This window comes from Aotus nancymaae, unplaced genomic scaffold (assembly GCF_030222135.1).
Source record: "Aotus nancymaae isolate 86718 unplaced genomic scaffold, 86718_ANA_hifiasm-v0.15.2.pri h1tg000028l, whole genome shotgun sequence".
Classification (NCBI taxonomy): Eukaryota; Metazoa; Chordata; class Mammalia; order Primates; family Aotidae; genus Aotus; species Aotus nancymaae.
Window position 1 is genome coordinate 37,345,088 of NW_026988441.1, and position 24,059 is coordinate 37,369,146.

Below are 24,059 nucleotides of genomic sequence, written 5' to 3' on the forward strand. Positions count from 1 at the left end.
CAGCTCACTGCAACCTCCACCTCCCGGGTTCAAGCGATTCTTGTGCCTCAGCCTACAAGGTAGCTGGGTTTACAGGCATGTGTCACCACACCTGGCTAATTTTTGTATTTTTAGTAGAGATAGGTTTCACCATGTTGGCCAGGCTGGTCTCAAACTCCTGACCTCAGGTGATCCACCCACCTAGGCTTCCCAAAGTGCTGGGATTACAGGCCTGAGCCACTGCGCCTGGCCCAAAAGTCTCAAATAACATCTCAAAAGGCCAGTCTTAGCTTCTACACTAGTGATGTTATTCACAGGAGTAACTGGAGGAGTTACAAATATTGTGATCAGCTGAACAAGGGCTGGCACTTGTTAACGAAGTCTACATTTTAGCAGAATTCAGGCCCTTTTCCTAATCCTAACTTGGTGGTCTCAGTTTTATAAGGCGATTTGGTTTTAGGAAAGTCTATTATTACTGTAACCAAATATTTCCCAGGGCTAGCTTGGCCCACACCTAGCAATGACCAAGGACAGTCTGGAGGTTAAAGGAGAGATGAAGTGGGTTAGGTCAGAGTTCTCATAGACATAATTTTCTATTACAATTTTTGCAAAAGCAGTTTGAAGCCCTGCAGGTGACTCTGGCCATGTTGATTCGGGCTCAACCACCCACGGCCCCTTCCCCACCGCAGCCACCTGACCTCTATTACCCTGATCCCAATTAGATGGATCCTGGCTCAACTTCCTGCGCTTTTCGCCTGCTCGGCTCCTCCCACTTGGCCTCAGCTCCTCCCACCCGGTCTCGGCTCCCTCCACTTGGCCTCAGCTCCTCCCACCCGGCCTCGGCTCCCTCCACTTGGCCTCAGCTCCTCCCACCCGGCCTCGGCTCCCTCCACTTGGCCTCAGCTCCTCCCACCCGGCCTCGGCTCCCTCCACTTGGCCTCAGCTCCTCCCACCCGGCCTCGGCTCCCTCCACTTGGCCTCAGCTCCTCCCACCCGGCCTCGGCTCCCTCCACTTGGCCTCAGCTCCTCCCACCCGGTCTCGGCTCCCTCCACTTGGCCTCAGCTCCTCCCACCCGGTCTCGGCTCCCTCCACTTGGCCTCAGCTCCTCGACCCGGCCTCGTCTCCTCTCACCCGGCCTCGGCGACCACCTCCGCTACCCCGCTGGACCTCGGCTTTCCAGGACCTGCTTCGGTTAGTTCGTCCCCAACCCCCACACTGGCTCCCAGCTTCCGCTCTTTCTGCCCAGCTCGGCTCCCCCGCCTGCCCTCGCCACAGGTGCCGTCCTCCCGTCGCCTTGTCTGCCCTGCGACCTCCCTCCTTTGGCGCCGTGGGGCGCCGCTTTTCGGCCCAGTTCGGATCCTCCCGCCCGGCTTCGGCTACTTCCGCCTAGCCTCGGCTTCCCCCGTTAGACCTGGGCTTTCCCCGCTCGTGTTCGACTTCCTCCGTGCCTGGCCTCGGCTCTTTCCGCCCAGCTTCGGCTTTTCCACCCCCGCGTCCTCTCCTAGCGCCCCAGCATGGAGCCGCCTGTTCCTCACTGCTCGGACCTGAGACCTCCCCTCCCTCCGCGCCTGGCCCTGGCTCGGCTTCTCCGCCGTCCTTCCCGTTGCTTTTCGGCCCGGCTCGCTCCTACCACCGGCTATGGCTCTTCCTGTTTCTCTCGGCCGACCTCGGCTCCCACCGCTCCTCCCGCTCCTCGGCTCAGTTCGTTCAATTCGGCTTTCTCCGCCCGTCCTCGGTTTTCTCCGATTTCCCTGCTTCAGTTCGGCTCTTTCCGCCTATTCCCATGGTACCCTGGGCTCGGCTTGGCTCTGGGTCAGGTTGGGTCCTCGTCTTAGTCTGCGGAGGTTGCACTAATGGAGTTCCCGTCATTATGATATGGAGGTAGCACTGTCTCCAGATCCTGGCCAATCTGTTATCTTTTTAAAGTAAAAAGAAAACAATTCCCGATCTGATCAATGACAAAGGAAATCTCAATGTTTTACTTTCAATATTTCTTAGGAGAGCCACTCGTATGTATTTCTGTGAACTGTTGTTAGCGTTTGCTCTTTAATTAACTTTTGGTCTTTCTCTTATTGCTTGGTAGGAGTTCTTGAATACTAGCAAATTATGAGCAGTGTTCAAGCATGGGAATAATTTTTGAAAAAATGTACAGGAAAAACAAATGTACAGGAACATTCATCAGTAACATTTTACTATACTTGCTTTGTCATATACATCTCTGTATCAGCCATCAATTCATCTTTTTTAGTGCATTCTGAAGTAGGTTGCAGATAGTTTACATATCATTAATTAGAGTTCAAAATTTGGGTCTGGAGGTCTTTTAAGATGGCTCATCCCCTGGCTAGCAAAGTGGTGCTGGTGAGTTGGTTCCTGGTCGCGGGGCTACTTGAATCTCCTCATGGCATGGCAGATGGCTTCCCCTAGAGAAGGGGCCATAGAAGAGACCAAGGAGGAAACTTCAGTGTGTCTTACGACCTAGTCTCAGATGTCACACGCAGCAGTGCTGTACTGATCATATGGGTCATGTCTGATTCAGTATTGGAGGTGGGGGTACACGGGACTGGAATATCAAGTGGCAAGGGTCTTTGGTGAGCATCCTGAAGGCTAGCCAACACACCCACCTTTCCTTCAGACCACCTGTTTTCATCAGCTCAGAATTTTGTGTGTGTGTGTGTGTGTGTGTGTGCTGGAGTGCCTGATCTGATTGTAGCTGTTTGGAGCATCTGGAATTCATGGCTGGGTTTGGGACAACTTGGAAGGCCTCCTTTTCCCCCTCTTCTCTTTTACCCTTTCTCCCCTTTCTCTTCCTCTCAGCCTCACCCCCAGCTCCAGTCTTTCTTTGCTTCTAGTGACCGAGTAGGAGAAGATGCTCTGAGAGTCAACTGGGAATGCAGCTGCTAAGGGTCTTCTGAGTGAAGGAGATGTTGGAAGGTTTGCTTGCTGGGCTATATCACCTCCTGTATTATGGGAGCTTGGAGTATTTGCCAACTTGTCAGGACTACCGTTGTCTTCCATGTTCTGAGACTGGGGTACCCAACATTCCCCTAGCAGGGGACACTTAATTTGATAGGTCTCTATCAACCTATAATGTGGGGGTAGAGATACTCATATTGCAAGGGGAGGCTGCAAGAGTTGCCTGCCGGGGTTAAGATTATTCCTTGTGTTTGGGATAAAGGAGAGGTCACCGTAGGGGCTGTCAAGTCATCTTAGGGGTGACAGGGGATTTGTATTCTGGGCTCCCCTCCTCATTTATATTAAGGGTGTTGCTTGCTGATACTTCTATCAACTCTTACTTTGGGGTAAGGGGAAGAGAGGTTGTTTTCTGGGGTATCAGTTTGTCACTGACGTTGTCGAATTGGGTGGGCTACCTGTTGAGTTTCTGAGCATTCCTTGTTTTGGGTATGATTGCTGGGGAGACTTATGTATAGTCTTGGAAAGACAAGGGATGCATGTTTGAGCAGTGTTGGGTAAGAATGGTGGCATTTGCCGGATTTCCTTTCTTGAGTGTGTAGAGGATTGGGGTTGTTTCTGGAGTTTCCATCATTATTAATGTGGGAGGCATACGGGGAATCACTCGGTGAAGTGCTCATTGTCTCTGATGTTGGAGGTAACCGGAGGGTCAGTGCCTGGGGAGATCAAGAGGATTTACCAGATAGAGGCCTTATTGTATACTGTTTGGGGAGAGGATGGTGGGATTATTGGATGGAGCTCCACTTATCCCTAGTTGGGGAGGGTCATGTTCTGGGTCTCCCCTTGCCTGTACTATTGGTATAGACTGGGTGCGCCATTGGGCTTGGGCTCCCTATTCTCTAGTGTTGAGGGGCATCTGAAAGGGTCATTTCAGGGGTTTCTGTTTATAGTTTTAGAGGTGACTGAGGGGGGGTTTGCTGGAGTAGTTTTGGGATGATGGAGGTCTTCATGTTTGGACTCCTTTTTTTTTTTGAGATGGAGTCTTGCTCTGTCGCCAGGCTGGAGTGCAGTGGCACGATCTTGGCTTGCTGCAACCTCTGCCTCCTGGGTTCAAGCAATTCTCCTGCCTCAGCCTCCTGTAGCTGGGACTACAGGAGCATACCACCACACCTGGCTAATTTTTTTGTATTTTAATAGAGATGGGGTTTCACCATGTTGGCCAGGATGGTCTCAATCTCTTGACCTTGTGATCCACCTGCCTTGGCCTCCCAAAATGCTGGGATTACAGGCGTGAGCTTCCACACCCAGCCTGGAATCCACCTTTTGTGTTTGTAAGTGATTGAGGGGTGGAGATCTGACATCCTGTTGCCTTTTGTTTTTTGGGGTGGCTGGTGGTTTACCTGCTAGGGCTTCTGCCAGCTCTCCTGCTGTATGCAGATTGTGAGAATCACTTGCTGGGGCTTCCACAATCTCAAGTCTTAGGGGGACGAGGAAATGGCTTGCCATGCCTTCTATCATCTCTAGTTTTAAGGGACTAGTTCAACGTGATTTTAAACTTTTTATTTGAAAAAAAAAAAAAAAATTAGGGCTGGGTCTATTGGCTCATACCTATAATCCCAACACTTTGGGAGGCCAAGGTGGGTGGATCCCTTGAAGTCAGGAGTTCGAGACCAACCTGACCACCATGGCGAAACCCGGTCTCTACTAAAAATACAAAAATTAGCCTGGTGTGGTGATGCATGCTTGTAATCCCAGCTACTTGGAGGCTGAGGCAGGAGAATCGCTTGAACCCGGGAGGAGGTTGCAGTGAGCCAAACCTGGGCAATGAGTGAGACTCCCTGTCAAAAAAAAGAAAAAAATTAGACCAGCCTATGCATCAGAGTGAGACTTCGTCTTAAAAGATAAAAAATTAGACATATAAAAGTGTTAAAAATCTACAGGCTTTTTTGTTTTTTTTGAGACAGTCTTGCATCGTGGCCAGGTTAGAGTGCAGTGGTGCGATCTCGGCCCACTGCAACCACTGCTTTCTGGATTAAAGTAATTCTCCTGCCTCACCCTCCCAAGTAGCTGGGACTACAAGCTGGTGCCACCGTGCCTGGCTAATTTTTGGTATTTTTAGTAGAGACGGGGTTTCATTGTGTTAGCCAGGATGGTCTTGATCCCCTGACCTCGTGATACACCTGCCGGCCTCCCAAAGTGCTGGGATTACAGGCGTGAGCCACTGTGTCTCGCCATATTGTTGATTTTTCTAAAAATCCACCCCTCCCTGTTGGGAGAAGTTGTGTCACAGACAAAACTTGAGTTTCAGTCACTGCTCAAACAGTGCTTAGCCACGTAGAATAAATAATAAATAGGACAGTGGTTATGAGCATGAAGTGTCTGGATTCCAGTCTGTGCTCTACCACTTACTAGCTGGTGAATTCAGGCAAGCAACCTAAACATTCCGTGCCAGCTTTCCCATCTGTAAGTTGGAGATAGTAATAGCACATACTTTGCAAGCTTGTAGTGAGTATGCAGTTAATATTCATAAGGCACTTTTGAAGAGTGCCTGGTCTATAGGATGGGCTAGCTAAATGTTTGGTCTTTTTTTGTTAATGTATTTTAATATTAAAATTCTTTGCTGTGAAAAAGGTATGGCCCCTACTGAAAAGAAACATTTCACAAGAAAATATCTAAATCTCTATGCACCTAGTTACATTACACATAAACATATATAAAGCAAAAATGATAGAATTATAGAAAGCATTTGTTAATCCACCATCCTCATGGAAGACTTTAATATACAACTAAGTCAGGTCGAGAGAAAAATTTAAAGTACATATTGAAAAACACTACTAGTTTGAGTACGTATGTCCATCTGTATCCAAAAATTAAAGAATATACAGTATGCTATTTTCAAAGAATCATGGAGCACTTACAAAAAGAGATCAATATACAGGATAAACGGATATTGCATTCACCTGGAAGCTAACAGAATCCCTCCCGTCAAAAGCACACACACACACATACACACACTCTTTGGTTTTAACCAGTTAATGGTTACTTGTAATCATGTAAGAAGTCTAGCAATGCACAGAATAGAGCCGATGCAGCCAATCAAAGGTTTTTGAAGAACTCAAATCATTGTGCTTTTTCTGCATTTTTCACCACTGTGGTGAAAAAAAAGGCTGTTCTAACTCTATGCCTTGTGTCCACTTTGTGAAAGAATAAAAATAGATGAGAACAAGCCAGATGGTGTCTCACCCAGGGCCTTATTCCTACTTCTTGTAGCCAGCAGAGTGGGACAAAGCCTGTCTAACCTTCAGGAAAGCCTATTACATTGAACATTTTCTTCTTTTGAGATGGAGTCTCACTCTGTTGCCCAAGCTGGAGTGTGGTAGTGTTATCTCGGCTCACTGCAACTTCCGCCTCCCAGGCTCAAGTGATTCTCTTGCCTCAGCCTCCTGAGTAGCTGGGATTACAGGCACCTGTCACCATGCCTTGCTTTTTTTTTTTTTTTTGGAGTTTTGACCATGTTGGCCAGGATGTTCTTGAACTCCTGACCTCAGGGGATCTGCCCCCTTCAGCCTCCCGAAGTGCTGGGATTACAGGCAGGAGCCACTGCGCCCAGCCCCACTGTATGTACCTTTTCAATACTGCTCACTGACAACTTGAATAAAATTGTTTCTTCTTTAAATAAGTAAGGAGAATGAGCATTGAGAAGGAAACAGTATTTGCTGTATTAGGACAGAAAGAGAAATCTATCAAAATAAGAAAGTCCATGTACTCTGATAAAATGCTATTAAATTAGAATACCAAATATTGTCTATTTTCTATTTTAACAAACTAGATCACTCAGGAGCTATTTGGAAATGCCTTTTGGAATATTTGGTGTATTGATGTTTTAGAATACACTATATATAAAATGGTGTAATAAGATTTTCAGGACAGCTATAGCCATAAATGCTTATATTAAAACAAAAAGCCTAAAAATTAATGAGCTAGTGGCCCAACCTACAAATGAGATACTGATGAAGCATTTATGCCTTTTGTTCTCAGTATATTTACTGTGTGGCCACTCAGTTAAGAGCTGAGGCATCCTAACATTGATTACATTCCTACAGCTTCCTCTATATAAGTTCTCTCATGTATAAAGGGAGGAATCACTGAAAATTTTTCCAAAATTAATACTCATGGGTATTGCAGCCAAGGAACATTTCCTATCTTTCCTAATGGAAGAAGTATCACTGCAAATTTTCTCTCATCCTTTATCTTAAGAAGTTCTGGCTGGGTGTGGTGGGTCATTCCTGTATTCCCAGCACTCTGGGAGGCTGAGGGAGGTAGATTACTTGAGCCCAGTTGTTTGAGAGCAGCCTTGGCAATATGGTGAAAACCCATCTTTACAAAAATGAGGCACGGTCATGCATGCCTGTAGTCTCAGCTACTTAGGAGACTGAGGTGGGAGGATCCCTTGAGCCCTGGAGGTAGAGGTTGCAATAAGCCAAGATGGCACCACCACAATCCAGCCTGGGCTCAGATGAAATCCTCTCAAAAAAAAAAAGGCGGGGGAGGCTGGGCATGGTGGCTCACACCTGTAATCCCAGCACTTTGGGAGGCCATGAGGTCAGGAGTTCGAGAGCAGCCTGGGCAACATGGTGAAACCCCATCTCTACTAAAATACAAAAAATTAGCTGCGCATGGTGCCAGGCACCAGTAATCTCCACTACTTGGGAGGCTGAGGCAGTGAGGCAGGAGAATCGCTTGAGCCCGGGAGGTGGAGGTTTGCATTGTGCTGAGATTGTGCTACTGTACTCCAGCCTGGGCAACAGAGTCACACTCTGTATCCAAAAACAATAGTTTCTTTACACTGAGTTAGGTTCCTAAAAAATGTAAAAAACGGATAGAATTCATTGGTCTTTCTGGTATGAATCTTTTTAAAAACTGAGATAATATTCAAGGCTTTTATATCTTACCAAACCACATTGTCTTGTGCTTGCTAATATGACTGCTTGTGTTGTTGGCTTTTCAACACTGTGTATACTCAACATACTCCTCTGTTGTATGGTTTCTGAAATGTGACTTAAGGAATGAGTGTGCCCTGAATGCTTTTCCACTTTGATGCCACACATAGGGCTTCACCTTATTGTGAGTTGTCATGTGACTCCCTGGAGCCATCACCGAAGGCTTTCCCACGGCTACTGCATTCCCTGGGCAGCTCCCCAGTAGATAATTTTTTAAGTAGGGGGAAAGAGTTTGACCTCAAGGTTTTACAACAATACAGATTACACTCATAAGGTTTCTCTCTACAGTGAGTTAACCTGTGGGTTATTGAATGCTGCTCCATATTGATCAGGTTAGAAGGTGAAGGGTTGGCTGGGTGTGGTGGCTCACACCTGTAATCCCAAACCTAGGAGTTTAAGACTTGCCTGGGTAACATGGCAAAACCCTCTCTCTAGTTTAAAAATAAAAAATTAGCCAGGCGTGGTGGCATGCACCTGTTGTCCCATTGCTACATTGCAGGCTGTGGCAGGATGACTTGAGCCCAGGAAGTGGAGGTTGCAGTTAGCTGTGATCACACCACTGCACTCTGGCCTGGGTGACAGTGAGACATTGTCTCCAAAATAAAAAAATACAGAGGGTCTGCTGAAGGCTTTCCTCCACTGATTCCATGGCAAATTTTCCAGATGGTTCCCAATATCTGCTGTTTGTTTATACCTCCTGGAGTCTTCTTCCACACTGTATCAGGATTGGCGTGTGTGACCAATATAACAGGGACATGAAAACCTATCTTTCTGAAGCTAGGTCATAAAAGACATTATGATGTGTTGGCTTCTTTAGATAACTGGCTTTGGGCAGAACTTGCTGCCATAAAGAAACTCAGCCCTGTTGAGAGGCCTACATGATTTGGAAGTGTAGGTCCCTTGAAAACAGCTAGCATGAACTTGTCAGGCATGTGAGTGAGCCATTTTGGAAGTGGACCTTCCATCAAGACAAATTCTGGATGATTATGGTTCTGCTGACCTCTGGACTCTAACCTCATGAGATCCTGAAGAGGAACTACAGAGCTATGTTGTTTCTGAATTCCTGAATGACTTATAAAAATTGTGACAAGTTTTGTTGTTGGAAGCCACAAAATTTTGAGGGGTAATTTGTTACACAGTGGGAGGTAATTCCTACATCTGGTGGGAGTTCTCTCATGTTATCTGAGGATGAAAGATCAACAAATGCTTTCCCCACAGTTTTTGAATTCACAATTGTCTATTACATATTCTCTTATGCAAAGAAAGGTTATAGTTAGTAGCAAAGGATTTCCCACAATGATTACATTCATGGGGCTTTTCTCCAGTGTGTGTTCTCATGTGTTTCTTAACAGATGAGAGAACATTAAAGGCTTTTCCACAGTAATTGCATTTATAGGGTTTCTCTCCATTATGTACTCTCCTGTGTACTGTAAGAGAAAATCTATGGGTGAAAGATATTCCACAAACATTATATTTGTAGGGTTTTTTAGTATGAGTTCTTAGGTGTTGTGTCAGATTTGTGCTCTCGTGAACGTTTTCCCACAATTGTGGCATTCATAAGGTTTCTCCCCTGTGTGAATTCTATTGTGCAAAGAGATGACCTCGTACAGAAAGCCTTTCCACACTGATTACGTACATAATGATTCTCCCCCATATGAGCTCTCTTGTGGTTTGTGAAGACAGAGAGAGTGCAGAACTCATGAAAACACTGGTTACATTTGTAGGGTTTTTCTCCAGTGTGAATTCTCCAGTGCACTCTAAGGGATGAGGAATTAATGAAGGCTTTTCCACAGTCACTGCATTCATAGGGCTTCTCCCCATTGTGGATTCTCTTATGAATAGTAAGGTAACATCTAGTCCTGTAGGATTTCCCACACTCACTGCAGTCATAGGGTTTTTCTCAGTATGAATCCTCTTGTGCCGCATAAGGGAAGATTTTGAGCTGAGGACTTTAAAACACTGAATACATTTGCTGAGTTTTGCTCCAAGATGATTTGTCTCCTGTTGATTAAGAGATGACTAGTAAGTACAATTTATATTTTTAGCACTGAATACTGCTATGGGTCCCTCTCCCAGGAATTCTGTTGTGTATCAACAGAATTAATTAGAATTAATGTTTTTGCCACTATGAGTGTGCTGGTACATGGCTTCTGTCAGTTTGATTCTTAGAATTTAAAAAAGATGGATTCTTTCTACACATCTTTATCATATTCATAGAGCATTTTTCTGATAAGTTTAAGGCTAATTTTTCTTTTTTTTGGAGATGAAGTTTCGCTCTTGTCACCCAGTCTGGAGTGCAATGGCATGATCTTGGCTCACTGCAACCTCCATCTCCTGGGTTCAAGCGATTCTCCTGCCTCAGCCTCCCAAGTAGCTGGGAGTACAGGCTTGTGCAACCATGCCCAGCTAATTTTTTTGTACTTTTAGCAGAGATGGGGTATCACTTATGTTGGCCAGACTGGTCTCAAACTCCTAACCTCAGGTGCTCCACCCACCTTGGCCTCCTAAAGTGCTGGGATTACAGGCATGAGCCACTGTGCCCAGCTACTTTGTTTTCCAAATACCCAATATCTGACTCAGACTACTGGATGTATTTACTTGTGGGACTTCTTAGGAAAAACAAGATTGGGGCTAATAGCTTTTCTCCAAATTCTAAATAATTTCACAGTATCACTCCAGAGACACTATTTTCTCTTGGAAAAATGATACTTTATTTAATAAAGCCACTCTTTGTGGCTTTTCTAATGTAGGACATTCTCCTACCATGAAAAGCCAGAAACCACCCATGTTAGTCTTACCATTTTCATATTTCTAGATTGTTGTCTCGAAAAACATGTAGCTTAGAAGTTAACCCGCTGGCTTTAAGTGGAGTCTCCACATCTGAAACAAGTTAAAAAGAAATTTAAGTTGATAGGAAAGTGGCAATTTTACGTTGATGGTGAAATGGTAAAATGCATATATGAGTGAAGCAGAATCTGAGACGAGGGCTTTTGAGAAGGCATTCAACAAACGGGATATGGGCGTGAAAATTTTAGGCAATGTTTAATAAGGATTCTAGGAAGATAGAGATTGATGTTTGTAAGGTCTGTTCTCGCCGAGGATAAAATGAAGAAACTGAGGCCAGCACGAAAATAATCCAATGCAAGGGAATTTATTCAGCCTCCTGGGTGAGGTTCTGCGGTCCAACAGGAGGGGCCGGAAAAGTCGCGCGGACTCCTCTTAGGCACAGGGTTTTATAGGGGGTGGAGGCGTTTGATTGGCTGTGCCCAAGGTGAGTGGGACAAAATGGAGGGGAGTGGGACCTGGAGGGAACAAAATGGAGGGGAGTAGGGCCCAGATAGGACAAAATAGTAGGCAGGGAGTGGGGCCCAGATAGGACAAAATAGGAGGCAGGAAGACAAAATGGCAGGCACGGGGTGGGGCCTGGAGAAGACAAAATGGCAGGCATGGAGTGGGGCCTGGATGGGACAAAGTGGTATCAGGTAGGTCCTGATGGGGCTTTTTTCCCGGGCTCCCGGGGCGGGGGGTGGGGAGGAGGTGTGTCCGAGCTCCTGACAAGGGAAGGAGGCGTGTCCGAGCTCCCGGCAAGGGAAGGAGGCGTGTCTGAGCTCCCCACGAGGGAAGGGGGTGTGTCCGGACTCCCCGTGAGGGGAGGGGGTGTGTCCGGACTCCCCGTGAGGGGAGGGGGTGTGTCCGAACGCTCCACGACGCAGCCAGCCTTACATTCCGACCTTTTGATGATAGATAGAGGGCGCCGCTCTCTTCCTGACTACTTCCTGCTGAATAGGAGCAAAGTAAGGGGGACACAGCTAACTTCTCGCATACAAGCTTGTAGCGCTGTATTGGGTTCTAGTGGTGGGGCCTTGTTCCCAGGATTCCTGCAAGTAGAATCGCCAGGCATAGTAGGGGCTGGCTTTAAGGGGAGATATTAGAAGAAATGTTATGAGGAAAATTTGAAGGATCAGGAGTTGACGGGCAGGGGCAGTGGGTGAGGTGAAGGCGAGTGGGGCCCAGGGATTTGGATTTCCACTGGTCATTTTGCGGTGCCGGTTTAAGGCGGGACACATGATACCACAGCGTGTGACCCAGGAGCTTGGCAGCCGTGGGGGTGGTCAGGATAACGATGTGGGGTCCTGACCACCTGGGCTGCAGAGATCCTGGCTCGAGCGCCCAGAGGAGAACACTGTCACCTGGCTGAAGGGGTGCTGCCGGGTGCGAGTCTCCAGGCCCTGGAACAACGGGGAGAGCACGATCTGCGTGCTCCCTGAGTAAGTGGCGGAGGAGAGATAGATAGGGAAGGTAGGTGGCTAGGGGAGGTGGTTGCACTGGGAAATTATGAGAGACCAGGAAGGGTCGGCCGTACAGCAACTCAAAGGGACTAAGGCCCGTTGGTTCCCGTGGGGTGGCTCGGATCCGGGCTAGAGCAAGAGGTAGGAGAGTAGGCCAAGAAAGTTTTACCTCAATGGTCGGTTTGGCCAAATGGTCTTTGAGAATGCCGTGGGCCCATTCGACCTTACCCAGTGACTGAGGGTGGTAGGGGATGTGTAGTTTCCAGGAGATGTTGAGAGACTTGACGACCAGCTGGACTACCTGGGCTATGAATGCTGAACCGTTGTCTGATTGGATGGTGGCAGGTAGGCCGAAGCGGGGGATGATCTCGTGAATAAGAATGGAGGCTACCATGTCTGCTGTTTCCCGAGAAGTGGGGAAGGCTTCAATCCAACCTGAAAAGGTATCTACAAAGGTTAGGAGGTAGTAAGTTTTTTGTGAGTGGGCATATGGGTGAAATCAATTTGCCAATCCTGAGCCGGCAGGTTGCCACGCATTTGGTGGGTGGGAAACTGTAGCCTCAAGCTTCCCTGAGACGAGACCTTAGAGCAAGTAACGCATGTTTTGTGTACCTGCTCAATTGTCTGTTGCAAACCTGGTGAATAAAAGAGGGGTTGCACAAAGTGGTATAATGCTTTGGGCCCTATATGTAAGGATTGGTGGATTTCGGCAATAATTTTAGAAGCCTGTTCCCGTGGAAGGGCGATCTTATTATTTAGGAAAATCCAGCCCTGGTCAGACTCGGTTCCACCCCTTAACATAAGGTCCTGTCTTTCCGATGGCGAGTACACTGGCAATGTGGCTGTGGTGAGGAACAGGACCAGAGTGGGAGCCGGCCTAGTACTGGTTAGAGCCTTTGCTACTGCATCTGCCCTTGCATTGCCCCGAGAAATGGGATCCTGCTGGGTCCGGTGCCACCGACAGTGGATGACAGCGACCTCTTTGGGGAGTAACAGAGCCTACAAGAGGTTTGAGATATGGGTGGCATTGACTATGGGGGGGGTCCCCTTTATGGTAAGGAATCCTCACTCCTTCCAGAGGGCAGAGTGACAATGAGTAATAAGGAAAGCATACTTGGAGTCTGTAGATATTTGCCCATTTCCCTTTTGCTAGTGTGAGAGCTCGGATTAAAGCGATGAGCGCTGCCTTTTGGGATGTTGTCCCATCAGGGAGTTGGCGTGCCTCAAGGGTGGCTGAATCTGTAACTACAGCATAGGCCGCTTTTCGCCGTCCCTCGGCCGTTATTACTGAACTCCCATCTACATACAAGGTAAAGTCGGGGCTGGGGAGTGGAAGGCTAGACAGACCCTCTTGTGGCTTAGCAAATGCCTCTATTAGTTCAGGACAGGAATGAATTGGGGAAGGGGAGTGGGATGGAAGGGGAAGTAAAGTAGCAGGGTTGAGTGGAAAAGAAGGATGAAGACTGACTGAAGGATTTTTAATGAAAAGTAAGTGAAACTCTTGTAACCGGGAAGGTCCTAGGTGTGCGAGACACTTATAAGAGAGAAGGTCAGTGAGCCGATGGGGAGAAAATACCAAGATGGGCTGGCCTAAGGTAAGTTTCAGGGATTCCTTAGTGAGTTCTGTTGCTGCTCCCAAAGCCCGCAGGCAAGGCTGCCATCCCCTGACTGTGGGGTCAAGTTGCTTTGATAAATAGGCTACTGGACGATATACAGGGCCTAGGGGCTGGGTTAAGACTCCAACCGCAATTCCCTGTTTTTCATCAGTGAACAAATGGAAGGGGCGGTTGAGATCAGGTAATTGGAGTGGAGGTGACGTGGACAAGGCAGTTTGTAGGGCTTTGAAAGCCTGTTTTATTACTCCAGGGTGAGAGAGGGGTCCAGTGGGTGTGTCTTTAGCCACCACATACAGAGGTTTAGCCAGGGAGGCAAAATTAGGTATCCAATGTTGGAAAAATCCTACAAACCCTAAAAAGGACAGGATTTGGTCTGCTGTTTCTGGAGGCTGTAATGAAAGGAGTGCCTTTTTCTGGTCTGTTGTTAGCCTCTTGGTTGTAGGGGTGAGGCGTATGCCTACATAAACTATTTAGGTGACTGACAACTGCACTTTGGAAGGGGATACTCGGTATCCTTTAGATCCCAGAAAGTTAAGAAGAGTGACTGTATGCTGTTGAGACAGGGAGAGGGAGGGACTACAGAGTAAAAGGTCATCCACATATTGTAGGAGGAAACTGGGTTGGAGAGGGCAGGAGCTGAGATCAGTTGCTAAGGCCTGCCCAAAAATCTGGGGACTGTCTCTGAATCCTTGGGGCAAAACTGTCCAGGTAAGCTGTTGTGACAGATTAGTGTCTGGATCAGTCCAGGTAAAAGCAAAGAGAAAATATGACTCAGGGTGTAGAGGGATGGTAAAGAAGGCATCCTTGAGGTCCAGAACTGTGAAGTGGGAGGTTTTGGAGGGAATGTTAGATAAGGTATATGGGTTGGGGACTACCGGGTGCAGGGGTACTACCGCCTCGTTGATAAGGCGTAGGTCCTGAACCAAGCGATAGTCGCCAGACGGCTTTTGGACTGGCAATATAGGAGTGTTACAAGGGGAACTGGTGGGTATAAGGAGTCGCTGGGCTAGGAGTCGAGTGATGATAGGCTTCAGGCCCTGACGTGGGTCTTTGAAATAGGAAACTGAGGACGTGAGGGAAAACGAGTAGCATTCTTGAGAAATATTTTAACTGGTGTGTGATGTCTTGCCACTACAGGCTTGGAAGTATCCCACACCAAGGGATTGACTATATTGGGAGGGATAGGGTGTTGAGGCAAAGGGTTAAGACAGGATGTAGACTCCATTAGAAGAGACAGTAGGAGGTGTGTATGTGAGGGGTTTGACTTCACGTATGTGAGATTAGTGAGTTGGAGGGTGGCCCCTACAGTCTGGAGAATATCTCATCCTAGCAAGGGAACTGGGCATGATGGTATGATTAAAAAGGAGTGAGAGAAGGGGTGTCCCTCGAGGAGACAGGTTAGGGGAGGGGTTTGGTTGGGATAGGAAAGCCTTCCCTCAACTCCCATGACCAAGACCTGGGAAGGTATACTAGGCCCTGAGTAGGAAGGTAATACAGAGTAGGTACTCTCCGTGTCCACTAAGAAGGAAATGGACTTACCCGCTACCTGCAGTGTTACCCTGGGCTTGGCAAGGGTGATGGGGGTCCTTGAGTCCGGGCTGCATCAGTCATTCAGAAGGCCAAGAAATTCAGGTGAAGGGACTGCCTCCTGCAGACCGGCCTGCTCCCCACATAGAGGTGCAGGGAGTGGGCCTTTGGTACGGGATGGGCAATCAACCTTCCAGTGTCCAGTTCGTTTGCAATTTGGGCAAGGTCCAGGGGGTGGTCGAGGACAGGGGCACTCCCGGGCCCAATGCCCTTCTTGACCACATCTATAACAGGACCCGGGCGGGGCCCTTAAAACATTTCGGAAGGGTTTTGATGGACCTCCCTCACCAGATGTTCGGTGGGCTGCCGGCCTCAGAGCTGCTACAAGAGCTTGGGTTTGGAGGCCAACCTTCTGCCTTAAGTGGGCCTGTCAGGTGGCCTCAGCCTTATCCTCTCGGCTGTTAAAAACTTTAAATGCCATGTTTACCAGGTCTTGCATGGGAGTCTGGGGGCCCTCCTCAGCTTTTTAAAGTTTCCTCCTTATATCAGCCACCGACTGGGAGATAAAGTGGGTGGCTAGGACCGTAGCTCCTACTGAGGAGGCCGGATCCAGCCGTGTATGGAGGATCATAGCATTAGTTAAGCGGTCAAGGAAGATGGCTGGGTTTCCATCAGGTCCCTGAGTTATTTCCCTTATCATAATTGACTACCTTTTGGGCTGCGTTTTGCATGCCCGCCAGGAGGCACCGTAGCATCTGGTCTCAGCGGCGGCGGCCATCTCGACTGTCCTGATAGTCCCAATTAGGGTCGGCCTCTGGGACTGCTGCTGCACCTACTGGCATCTGGTTATCAGTAAGATGTACCTGATTAGCGTGTTCCCAGGCTGCTGTAAAAATCCGGTCACACTCGTGGAGGATAGGATTACGAACGTGTCATGCCAGGTTAAATCATATGCCTGAGTAAGGTAACAGAATTCCTTGGTGTAAGCAGTAGGGTTGGTGGAAAAAGAACCTAGGCACTTCTCAATGGCCGATAGGTTGGAGAGGGAGAAGGGAACGTGCACTCGGACAATGCCCTCTGCTCTGGCCACCTCACAGAGGGGGCAAAGGAGGGAATGCCTCGTCGTTGGGAGCACCGTGTGAGAGGGTGTGAGCACTAACAGGTGAGGCCAGGTTGTAATTAGGAGGTGGAGGAGCTGAAGGGGTTTGAGGTTTATCATAAGGCGGAGGATTATTGGGTCAGGCCAGCGGAAAGGAGAGTTCCTCAGACTCTTCGGGGTCAGAAAAGGAAGAGGAGGGTGGAGGGGCTAAGGGCGAAGGAACAAAGTGCTCTGCATAGCTCAGGGTGGTTAGAATGGAGTTAACAGGATTGCTTAAAATGGACTCACCATAGCCAGGCTAGATTATCTCACTAGAGTTCACCTCTCCAAGGGCCAGCTCTGAACCTTGTGTGAACTATAATGGCCAACCTTTGACATGGGATGGCTGAACACAGGCCCTAACATGGTCCAGGCAGTTTGGAGGGTAGTCACAAGAAACCCAGGTCACCGCAACCAGTTCCCGTATATTGATCAGTAGCTAAGGTTGGTCCTGAACCCACCACCATGGCTGCAGTCCTGCGCAGCTCAAAACCCTGCCTCTAAGGTACTCAACCGTACCACTTGGTCGCCACCCTCTTCAGCTCGGCCCCTCCAGTCCTGCCCCCATCTGGGGAGGACAAAGGTTTCTCCCTCATCCTCCCTCCACCCTACGACCCCGTTGTTGCCCACTGTTACTTTTCCTGTACCTGCCACTGCATCACCACCTGTGGCCTCCTGGCTTCGGCCACAACAGGAGGTGGAGGCTGCTCCCCTCCTCCCTGTGAGGAAGGCACTGCCTCCTGCTGGTGGTGAACAATCAATGCCATTTTTGGTTTATGTCCCATTTTCCACCTCTGATTTACGTAATTGGAGAACTCAGAACCTGCTGTTTTCTGAAAAAACCCAGGTTCTGACCTCCTGGTGGAATCCATACTCCAGACTCATCGTTCTACTTGGGACGACTGTCAGCAAATCCTCCACTCTTTTTACCACAGAGGAGAGTGACCGTATCTGAAGGGAAGCAGGGAAACACTTCCTCGAGGAGGGCAGGAACTGGTTGGAGGAAGTTTTCCCCTCAACCAGACCAGACTGGACCCTAACTGCTCAGCAGGGAGAAGGGCTTTGGACAACTTCCACTGATATCTTCTCTCAGGTATTAAGGGAGCTGTATGGAAGCCCATGAATTTATCTAAAACCACGGAAGTGGTCCAGGGGACTGATGAGTCTCCAGGGGCATCTCCAGGAGGCCTATTGTATTTACACCCCATTTGATCCAGCTGCACCCAAAAATAGCCACACTTTAAATTTGGCTTCTGTAACTCAGGAAGCCCCAGACAGCCGGAGAAAATTACAAAAGCTGGAGGGATTTGCTGGAATGAGTATCACATAAGTTTTAGAAATAGTCCAAAAGGTGTTTGATAATAGGGAGCATGAGAAACAAAACAGCAGCCCAAGCTGCTTGTGACAAGGCTTTCAAAAGACAGGCAAAAATTTGGGTGGCTGCCCTCCAGGAGGCATGGGGAAGACCCCCTCCCCAACAAATCAACAAAAAGAACAACCACTCACCTAGGAGGAACCAAGTTGGCTCAGCTTTTACGGGGTGCTTCAAAATCCCTCACCTTCAGGACTTAACTGTACTGGCAGCTTACAGCCGCATGGCCTGTGCACAAGTAAACGCCAGGCAAAGTCCCAAACCTGAACTGGGCCACTGCCTCCAAGTATGCAGCCTAGGAGAAAGGTGGGAAACAGACTTTATGGAAATAAAATCACACCAGGCAAGATCTAAGTATCTCCTGGTGATGGTGGATACTTTTTCTGGATGGACTGAGGCGTTTGCCACTCGAAATGAAACTGCATCCACAGTAATAAACATAAATGAAATCATTCCCCGGTACAGGCTGCCAATTGCCATTGGGTCAGACAACGGTCCAGCCTTCACCATGTCCATTACTCAAGTGGTCAGTAAGGCACTAAATGTCCAATGGAAACTACACTGTGCCTACCAGTCCCAGAGCTCTGGACAGGTTGAATGCATGAACCAAACTTTAAAGGACACCCTTACAAAACTCATTCTAGAGACTGTTAAGAGTTGGACAAACCTCCTTCCCCTCGCACTTCTTAGAACTAGATGCTCCCCTTATTGGGCAGTTCACCCCATACGAAAATAATGTTTGGTAGAGCACCACCCGTTCTACCAAGGCTGAAGGAGGTCCATTTGGCAGAAATCTCTCGTGCTAACCTGTTAACAGCACTTACAGTCTCTCCAGGTACAGGACTTTATCCAGCCGCTTGTTTGAAAAACATACTCGACCCCTACTTCTGACCCACCTACATCTGGTCATCCCTTCCATCCAGGAGACCTCGTGTATATCAAAGTTCCAGAAGGAAGGACCTACCCCATCATGGAAGGGACCCTACACCATGATCCTAGCAACCCCCACCGCCTGAAGGTTAACAGTATCCCGACCTGGATCCACTGCTCCTGCGCAAAATCCGCTATCGAGACTCAACAAGCAACATGGGTCCCTGAGCCAGGACCTACTCCCTTAAGCCTATGAGATTAGGGAAGACAGGCCAACTTGGAGGATTAACTCTGTGTGGGACAGTGTCCCCTTCCAGGTAGTATTACTGACCACTTGTCCTGTCTGAAAGGAGCAGGTGTGCCTCTCTGGGACCCAACACTGGTGTGTGGTGATGGGGGGAGAAATGAGAGGGAGCACACCTACTCCTTCCAGTCTGCTCTAATCTTGGAAGTCAGCCTTCTTTTCAGTTGGGGCTCCCAGGGTGACCTCAGGATGTCTTAGCTGGGATGTGGGAGATCTGACAACGAGGAAAAGGAACTTCAGTCAATTGACTTTTACATATGTCCAGGAAACCCCTCAGATATAAACTGCCAGCAAGCAGATGAATATTTCTGCTCATATTGGTCCCATGTAACCCTAGCCACCTATCACGGGGGACCAACAAAATCTTCAACCCTCTCTTTAGCCCGTGCTGCCCGTCCAAAAACATGCTCTATGGAATCCTCTAACCTCCTAAACCTACTATCCACAATCCCTCTGCCTTCTTTTGACCACGGGGATGACCTGGGGACTCAGGCTATATGTAACTGGATGGGATCCGGGAACTCTGTTCGTAATCCAAAAAAAGGTCCTTAACTACTGGAGACTGCCAAAACCTACTGGGCCATATCGGACTTAGGAGAACCTATGTTCCAGCCCCATCCCCAGTTAAAAATTTCAGCCGGCCTGCCCCGGGTGGTCTCCGGGCTCGGGCCTAAACCTCATGTAGCCCCAATTCTAATGTATATCCTTGCTGATGTGCATACGCTTCTAAATACCACCCAACCCGAACCAGCTCAAGACTGTCGGCTATGCCTAAAGACAAAACTTCCATACTATATGGGAGTAGGAGCAGAAAAACCTATCCCACTTGAATCTCCTCCCTGCACAAAGCCTACCCGCCTGCTCACTCTAGGTTATATTGCGGGAAATGAATCCTGCTTACTCATCTCTGGATATAACCTGTCTGCTTCTCCCTTTCAGACTACTTGCAATTGGTCTTTACTCACTGTTATGAACTCCTCATTGTCCTATCACGCTCCCAATGGCATCTGGTTGGCCTGCACCTCCAGTCTCACCCGTTGCATAAATGGAACAACTCTGGAGACAAAGCCCAAACTGTGTGTCTTGGTCCATGTACTTCCCAAAGAAGGACACCTCCTCTTCACCCCGCTGGGACTACACTCCAGGTTCAGCCATGGGGCCCCAATTCCAGTGCCTCTCTTGGTAGGACTTCGTGTAGCAGGCTGCACTGCCTTGGGGACTGCTGCTTTAATCCAAGGAGAAACTGCACTGGTGTCAATCTCCCAATGCACTGATACTGATCTAGAAGAAATTCAGTCAGCCATAAACATGCTGGATGCCCAATCAGATTCCCTAGCCAAGGTGGTCCTTCAAAACCACTGAGGTTTAGATTTGTTGTTTCTGTCCCAAGGAGGACTCTGTGCTGCATTAGGGGAAAGCTGTTTTTTCTATGCCAAGAAGTCTGGAGTCATCAGAGATACTCTCCAAAGAGTCAGGGATAACTTTGACAAACGTTGCCAAGAGCAGGAGAGTAATACTCCCTGGTATCAGGGACTGTTTAACTGGAAGCCCTGGCTCACAACCCTGATCACCAGGCTGGCAGACCCCCTACTTCTTCTCCTTTTAGGCCTAACTTTTGGACCATGCATACTAAACTGGCTCCTAAAATTCATTAGGCAGCCCATAGCCTGTCAGCCTCATGTACCTCAGAACCCACTACCATCCTGTAGATGCCACGGAGGAATCCATGATTTGATTCCGCCAAAACATCAGTGGGGAATAACATAATCTAGCCTGGCTATGGTGACTCCATTTTAAGCAATCCTGTTAACTTAACTCCATTCTAACCACCCTGAGCTATGTAGAGTACTTTGTTCCTGAAACTTTGTAGCCTGAGGCATCTGGTATTTTGTAACCTGTTTTTCTGAGAAACACGGCCCACTGGCCCACACGTCCATACCTGCAGCTGCATCACGGCCTACCCCACGTTCTGCTTGACAAACAACTTTAAATAGAATCTTTGTTGTTAGGTCCCCCTCCCCGAACCTGCTCTTGCTGCTTCTGTAACAATTTGCTTTCTGCCCCCTAACCCCACAAAGATATAAAAATGTTGACTGCCTTTTGTTCGGGCTGAGAGGTTTGAGCAATAGCTGGCCTTAGGGCACCAGCATTAAATGGACTCTGAACAAACTCAGTGTGGCGCTTCTGTTTTAAACTCACTTTGGGTACAGCACAGCCTCCCAAGTAGCTGGGATTACAGGTACGTGCCACCATGCCCGGCTACTTTTTTGTACTTTTAGTACAGACAGGGTTTCACTGTGTTAGTCAGGGTGGTCTCGATCTTCTGACCTTGTGATCCACCTGCCTCAGCCTCCTAAAGTGCTGGGATTACAGGGGGTAGCCACCGTGCCTGCCCAAGACGTGTCTCTTTTTTTTTCTCTCCTGAGGCCAAAGTAACGTATGAGATGACAAACTGAAAGTTAAAGTAATGAAGGTACGTGAGCTTCAAACCAAACATTCTTGGCCTTGTTAGGAAAAGGGGCATTTATCAGTTCTCTTCCTGATATTTCCTAATGTATTATAATACTCCCAACTTCTCACTCCCTGGCCAGACCTGTTCCTCGCAATGATTTATATCCACCTGGTGCTCACCTGGTCGGGGACCTGGGACAATTCCTCTCTCTTCTGTCATCAATTTATCTTCTTGCTCCAACTGGGAGATCAGACTAGGTTTATCAACTTGGTTCCCTGTACATGGAGAAAAGGCACATGATGTAGGGGTCTGTGCAGCGGATAAGCTCCCCCATGAAACTGAAATCAGTACTTATGAAGGTGAAGGGGTGTGACTTCAGGAGCAGAGGAATCATTATGCCAAAATTGAATATATACAGTAACCCTCTTTCACAAAAATTAAAAAAAAAAAAAAAAATCACAAGCCTCCTCAGTCAATAGCCAGAGTGGTTGCAGGATAACTGGTCCCAGGAGCCCCAGTCCAGGTTTCAATACAGAATTTGAAAGCCCAAGATTTAACTACAGAGAATATACCGTCAGTGTGGGAAGTAGAAAAGTTCCTTTTCTTGTTAAAGAATAAGTGTGCTAATAACTTTGTTAAGCCCTTTCCTAGGTAGGTGTCAGACATGCCATGCTTACAGGCACGTAGTACATTCTATGGCCTTGTACTTTAACCAAGATATCTGCGCTGGATGTGCTCACAGGCATGTCCCAGCTCTCTGTTGCTTTTACCTAAGTTTTAAGTTGTTAGCCAATTGGGTTTTAGTTTAGATTGTGAGGTCTGGCTACAGCCAAAGGAGATCAGACATAGCAGTGAGGACAACCCCAAATGTGTAAAAAGTCAATCTGTGTGTTTTCCTTTGTTCACTGTACTCTTGTGGCACGATGGCTAGCATGGGTACCCTTTCCTGCAGTCCAGGAAGTAAAAACTGCGTTGCCAAAGAATCCTTTGTCTCAGTGCTAATTTTTCTTTGCGGCACCGAGCATCTATTGCCAACAGTCAGGTCAAGAAGTAAATCTTCATTTCATGGGAACAGCCTGAGACAGACAGCTCCATGAGGGTGGGGACCATGTCTGTTGCATTCTTCACTGCACTCCCACATCCTAGCACAGACCTGGGAACACACGTGCTTAAGAAGGACTTAAAAGAAGTGATGTCAGTGAAAGTAGTGGACTAGGGAACTCCAAAACTCCATCCCTTCACAGAAACAGTAAGTAAATAAGGCAAAAACAGAATCAACTTCATTGGAACTCTGGAATGTTATAAAAGTTTACGACTACAGGAAAATGCCTAATCAAGACAAACAGCTGAATCTGGGTAAGAGGGATTTGTGACATTTTAACTGACTCTAGCCGCATACTCTATTCCCCATTTTGCCTTGGAGACAAGTGTGTTTCTAGTACTAAAGGTAACAGAATGCACCTTATTCTAAAAAACTGTGGTTCTTTGTTTTGACTGTCTGGTGGCTCCCTGACGTGCTGGGTCAAAGGGCCTCCCTTTATTTGTATAACTCTGAACTCTCACAGGTCTGAAGAGGCTATACCTGTGGAAGCTGGAGGGTAGAGAGGGAAGTGTGTCCCAACACATCTAAAGGCAAATACATTTAGCCACTGCTGAATGGGGCAAGGGAAAACTGTGAAGCAAACGAAAGACTAAACAAAAAAACCAGGAGAAGTGGAGAACAAGATGTGCTGGGCAGCAGAGCATCTTTCCACACATTCCTCGCCCGCACCAACAAGAAGGAGTCTTGCTCCGTTGCCCAGGCTGGAGTGCAGTCGCATGATCTTGGCTCACTGCAACCTTCACCTCCTGGGTTCAAGCACTTCTCCTGCCTTAGCCTCCTGAGTAGCTAGGATTACAGGCATGTGCCACCATACTTGGCTGATTTTTTTTTGCATTTTTAGTAGAGACAGGGCTTCACCACCTTGGCTAGGCTGGACTCAAATTCCTGAGCTCGGATGATTCGTCCCCCTTGGCCTCCCAAAGTGGGATTACAGGCATGAGCCACTGCGCCCGGCCTCCACACATTCCTAGAAGGCCATGCACATACCCAGGGATGAACACACGCTCAGAAAAGATCTGAGAAGGCACCAAGCCCTCACCTTTGACTGACCTTCAGGCTCTGCATAACCAGGAATTGAAGGCTAAGGCAGAGCTGTAAAGTGCTTTAGCTGATTGTTGAAGGCATGCTCCAACATATAATTCAGATCCGTTGACAAAGACTAGTAATCTTTAGGGTTCCAAGTATTTAAGAAAATCTCTGATAAATTAGTCACAAGCTGAACATTACACTAACAGAACAGAGACTTCAGTGGCCACACATGACAAATATGGACATGACAAAATTAGTGCAGAAATGTCACTAAACAAAGAAACAACACCAACTACAACAAACCTTGGGGATCGGAAAATCAGATTTACAGAACTGCCATATTGTCATATTCTGAAAGTAGTTTTCAGCAAATAAATTATGAGGCACATAAAGAAACAAAAATGAAACTGCATTATAGGAAAAAGGAAATGAACAGAAATTGTCCCTAAGGAAACCTAGTCATTGGACTT

The 24,059-nt window shown here is 47.7% G+C and overlaps 1 protein-coding gene and 1 long non-coding RNA gene across 2 annotated transcripts in view; one reads left to right on the plus strand and one right to left on the minus strand.

The window, feature by feature from the left end:
- The first annotated feature begins 968 nt into the window (after positions 1–968).
- LOC105706117 (uncharacterized) lies at positions 969–23,265 on the plus strand. The gene is made up of 3 exons (XR_001104784.3): positions 969–1,171; positions 18,756–19,019; positions 19,946–23,265. It is a non-coding gene; the product is annotated as an uncharacterized LOC105706117 (long non-coding RNA).
- Positions 5,635–24,059, minus strand: part of ZNF557 (zinc finger protein 557) — a 30,694-nt gene continuing 12,269 nt past the window's right edge. The window contains 7 exon segments of the mRNA XM_021676655.2: positions 5,635–9,413; positions 9,416–9,481; positions 9,484–9,792; positions 9,795–9,891; positions 10,689–10,714; positions 10,717–10,770; positions 21,638–21,733. Coding sequence (XP_021532330.2) covers positions 9,118–9,413; positions 9,416–9,481; positions 9,484–9,792; positions 9,795–9,891; positions 10,689–10,714; positions 10,717–10,770; positions 21,638–21,733 — 944 coding nt within the window. The 3' untranslated portion in view covers positions 5,635–9,117.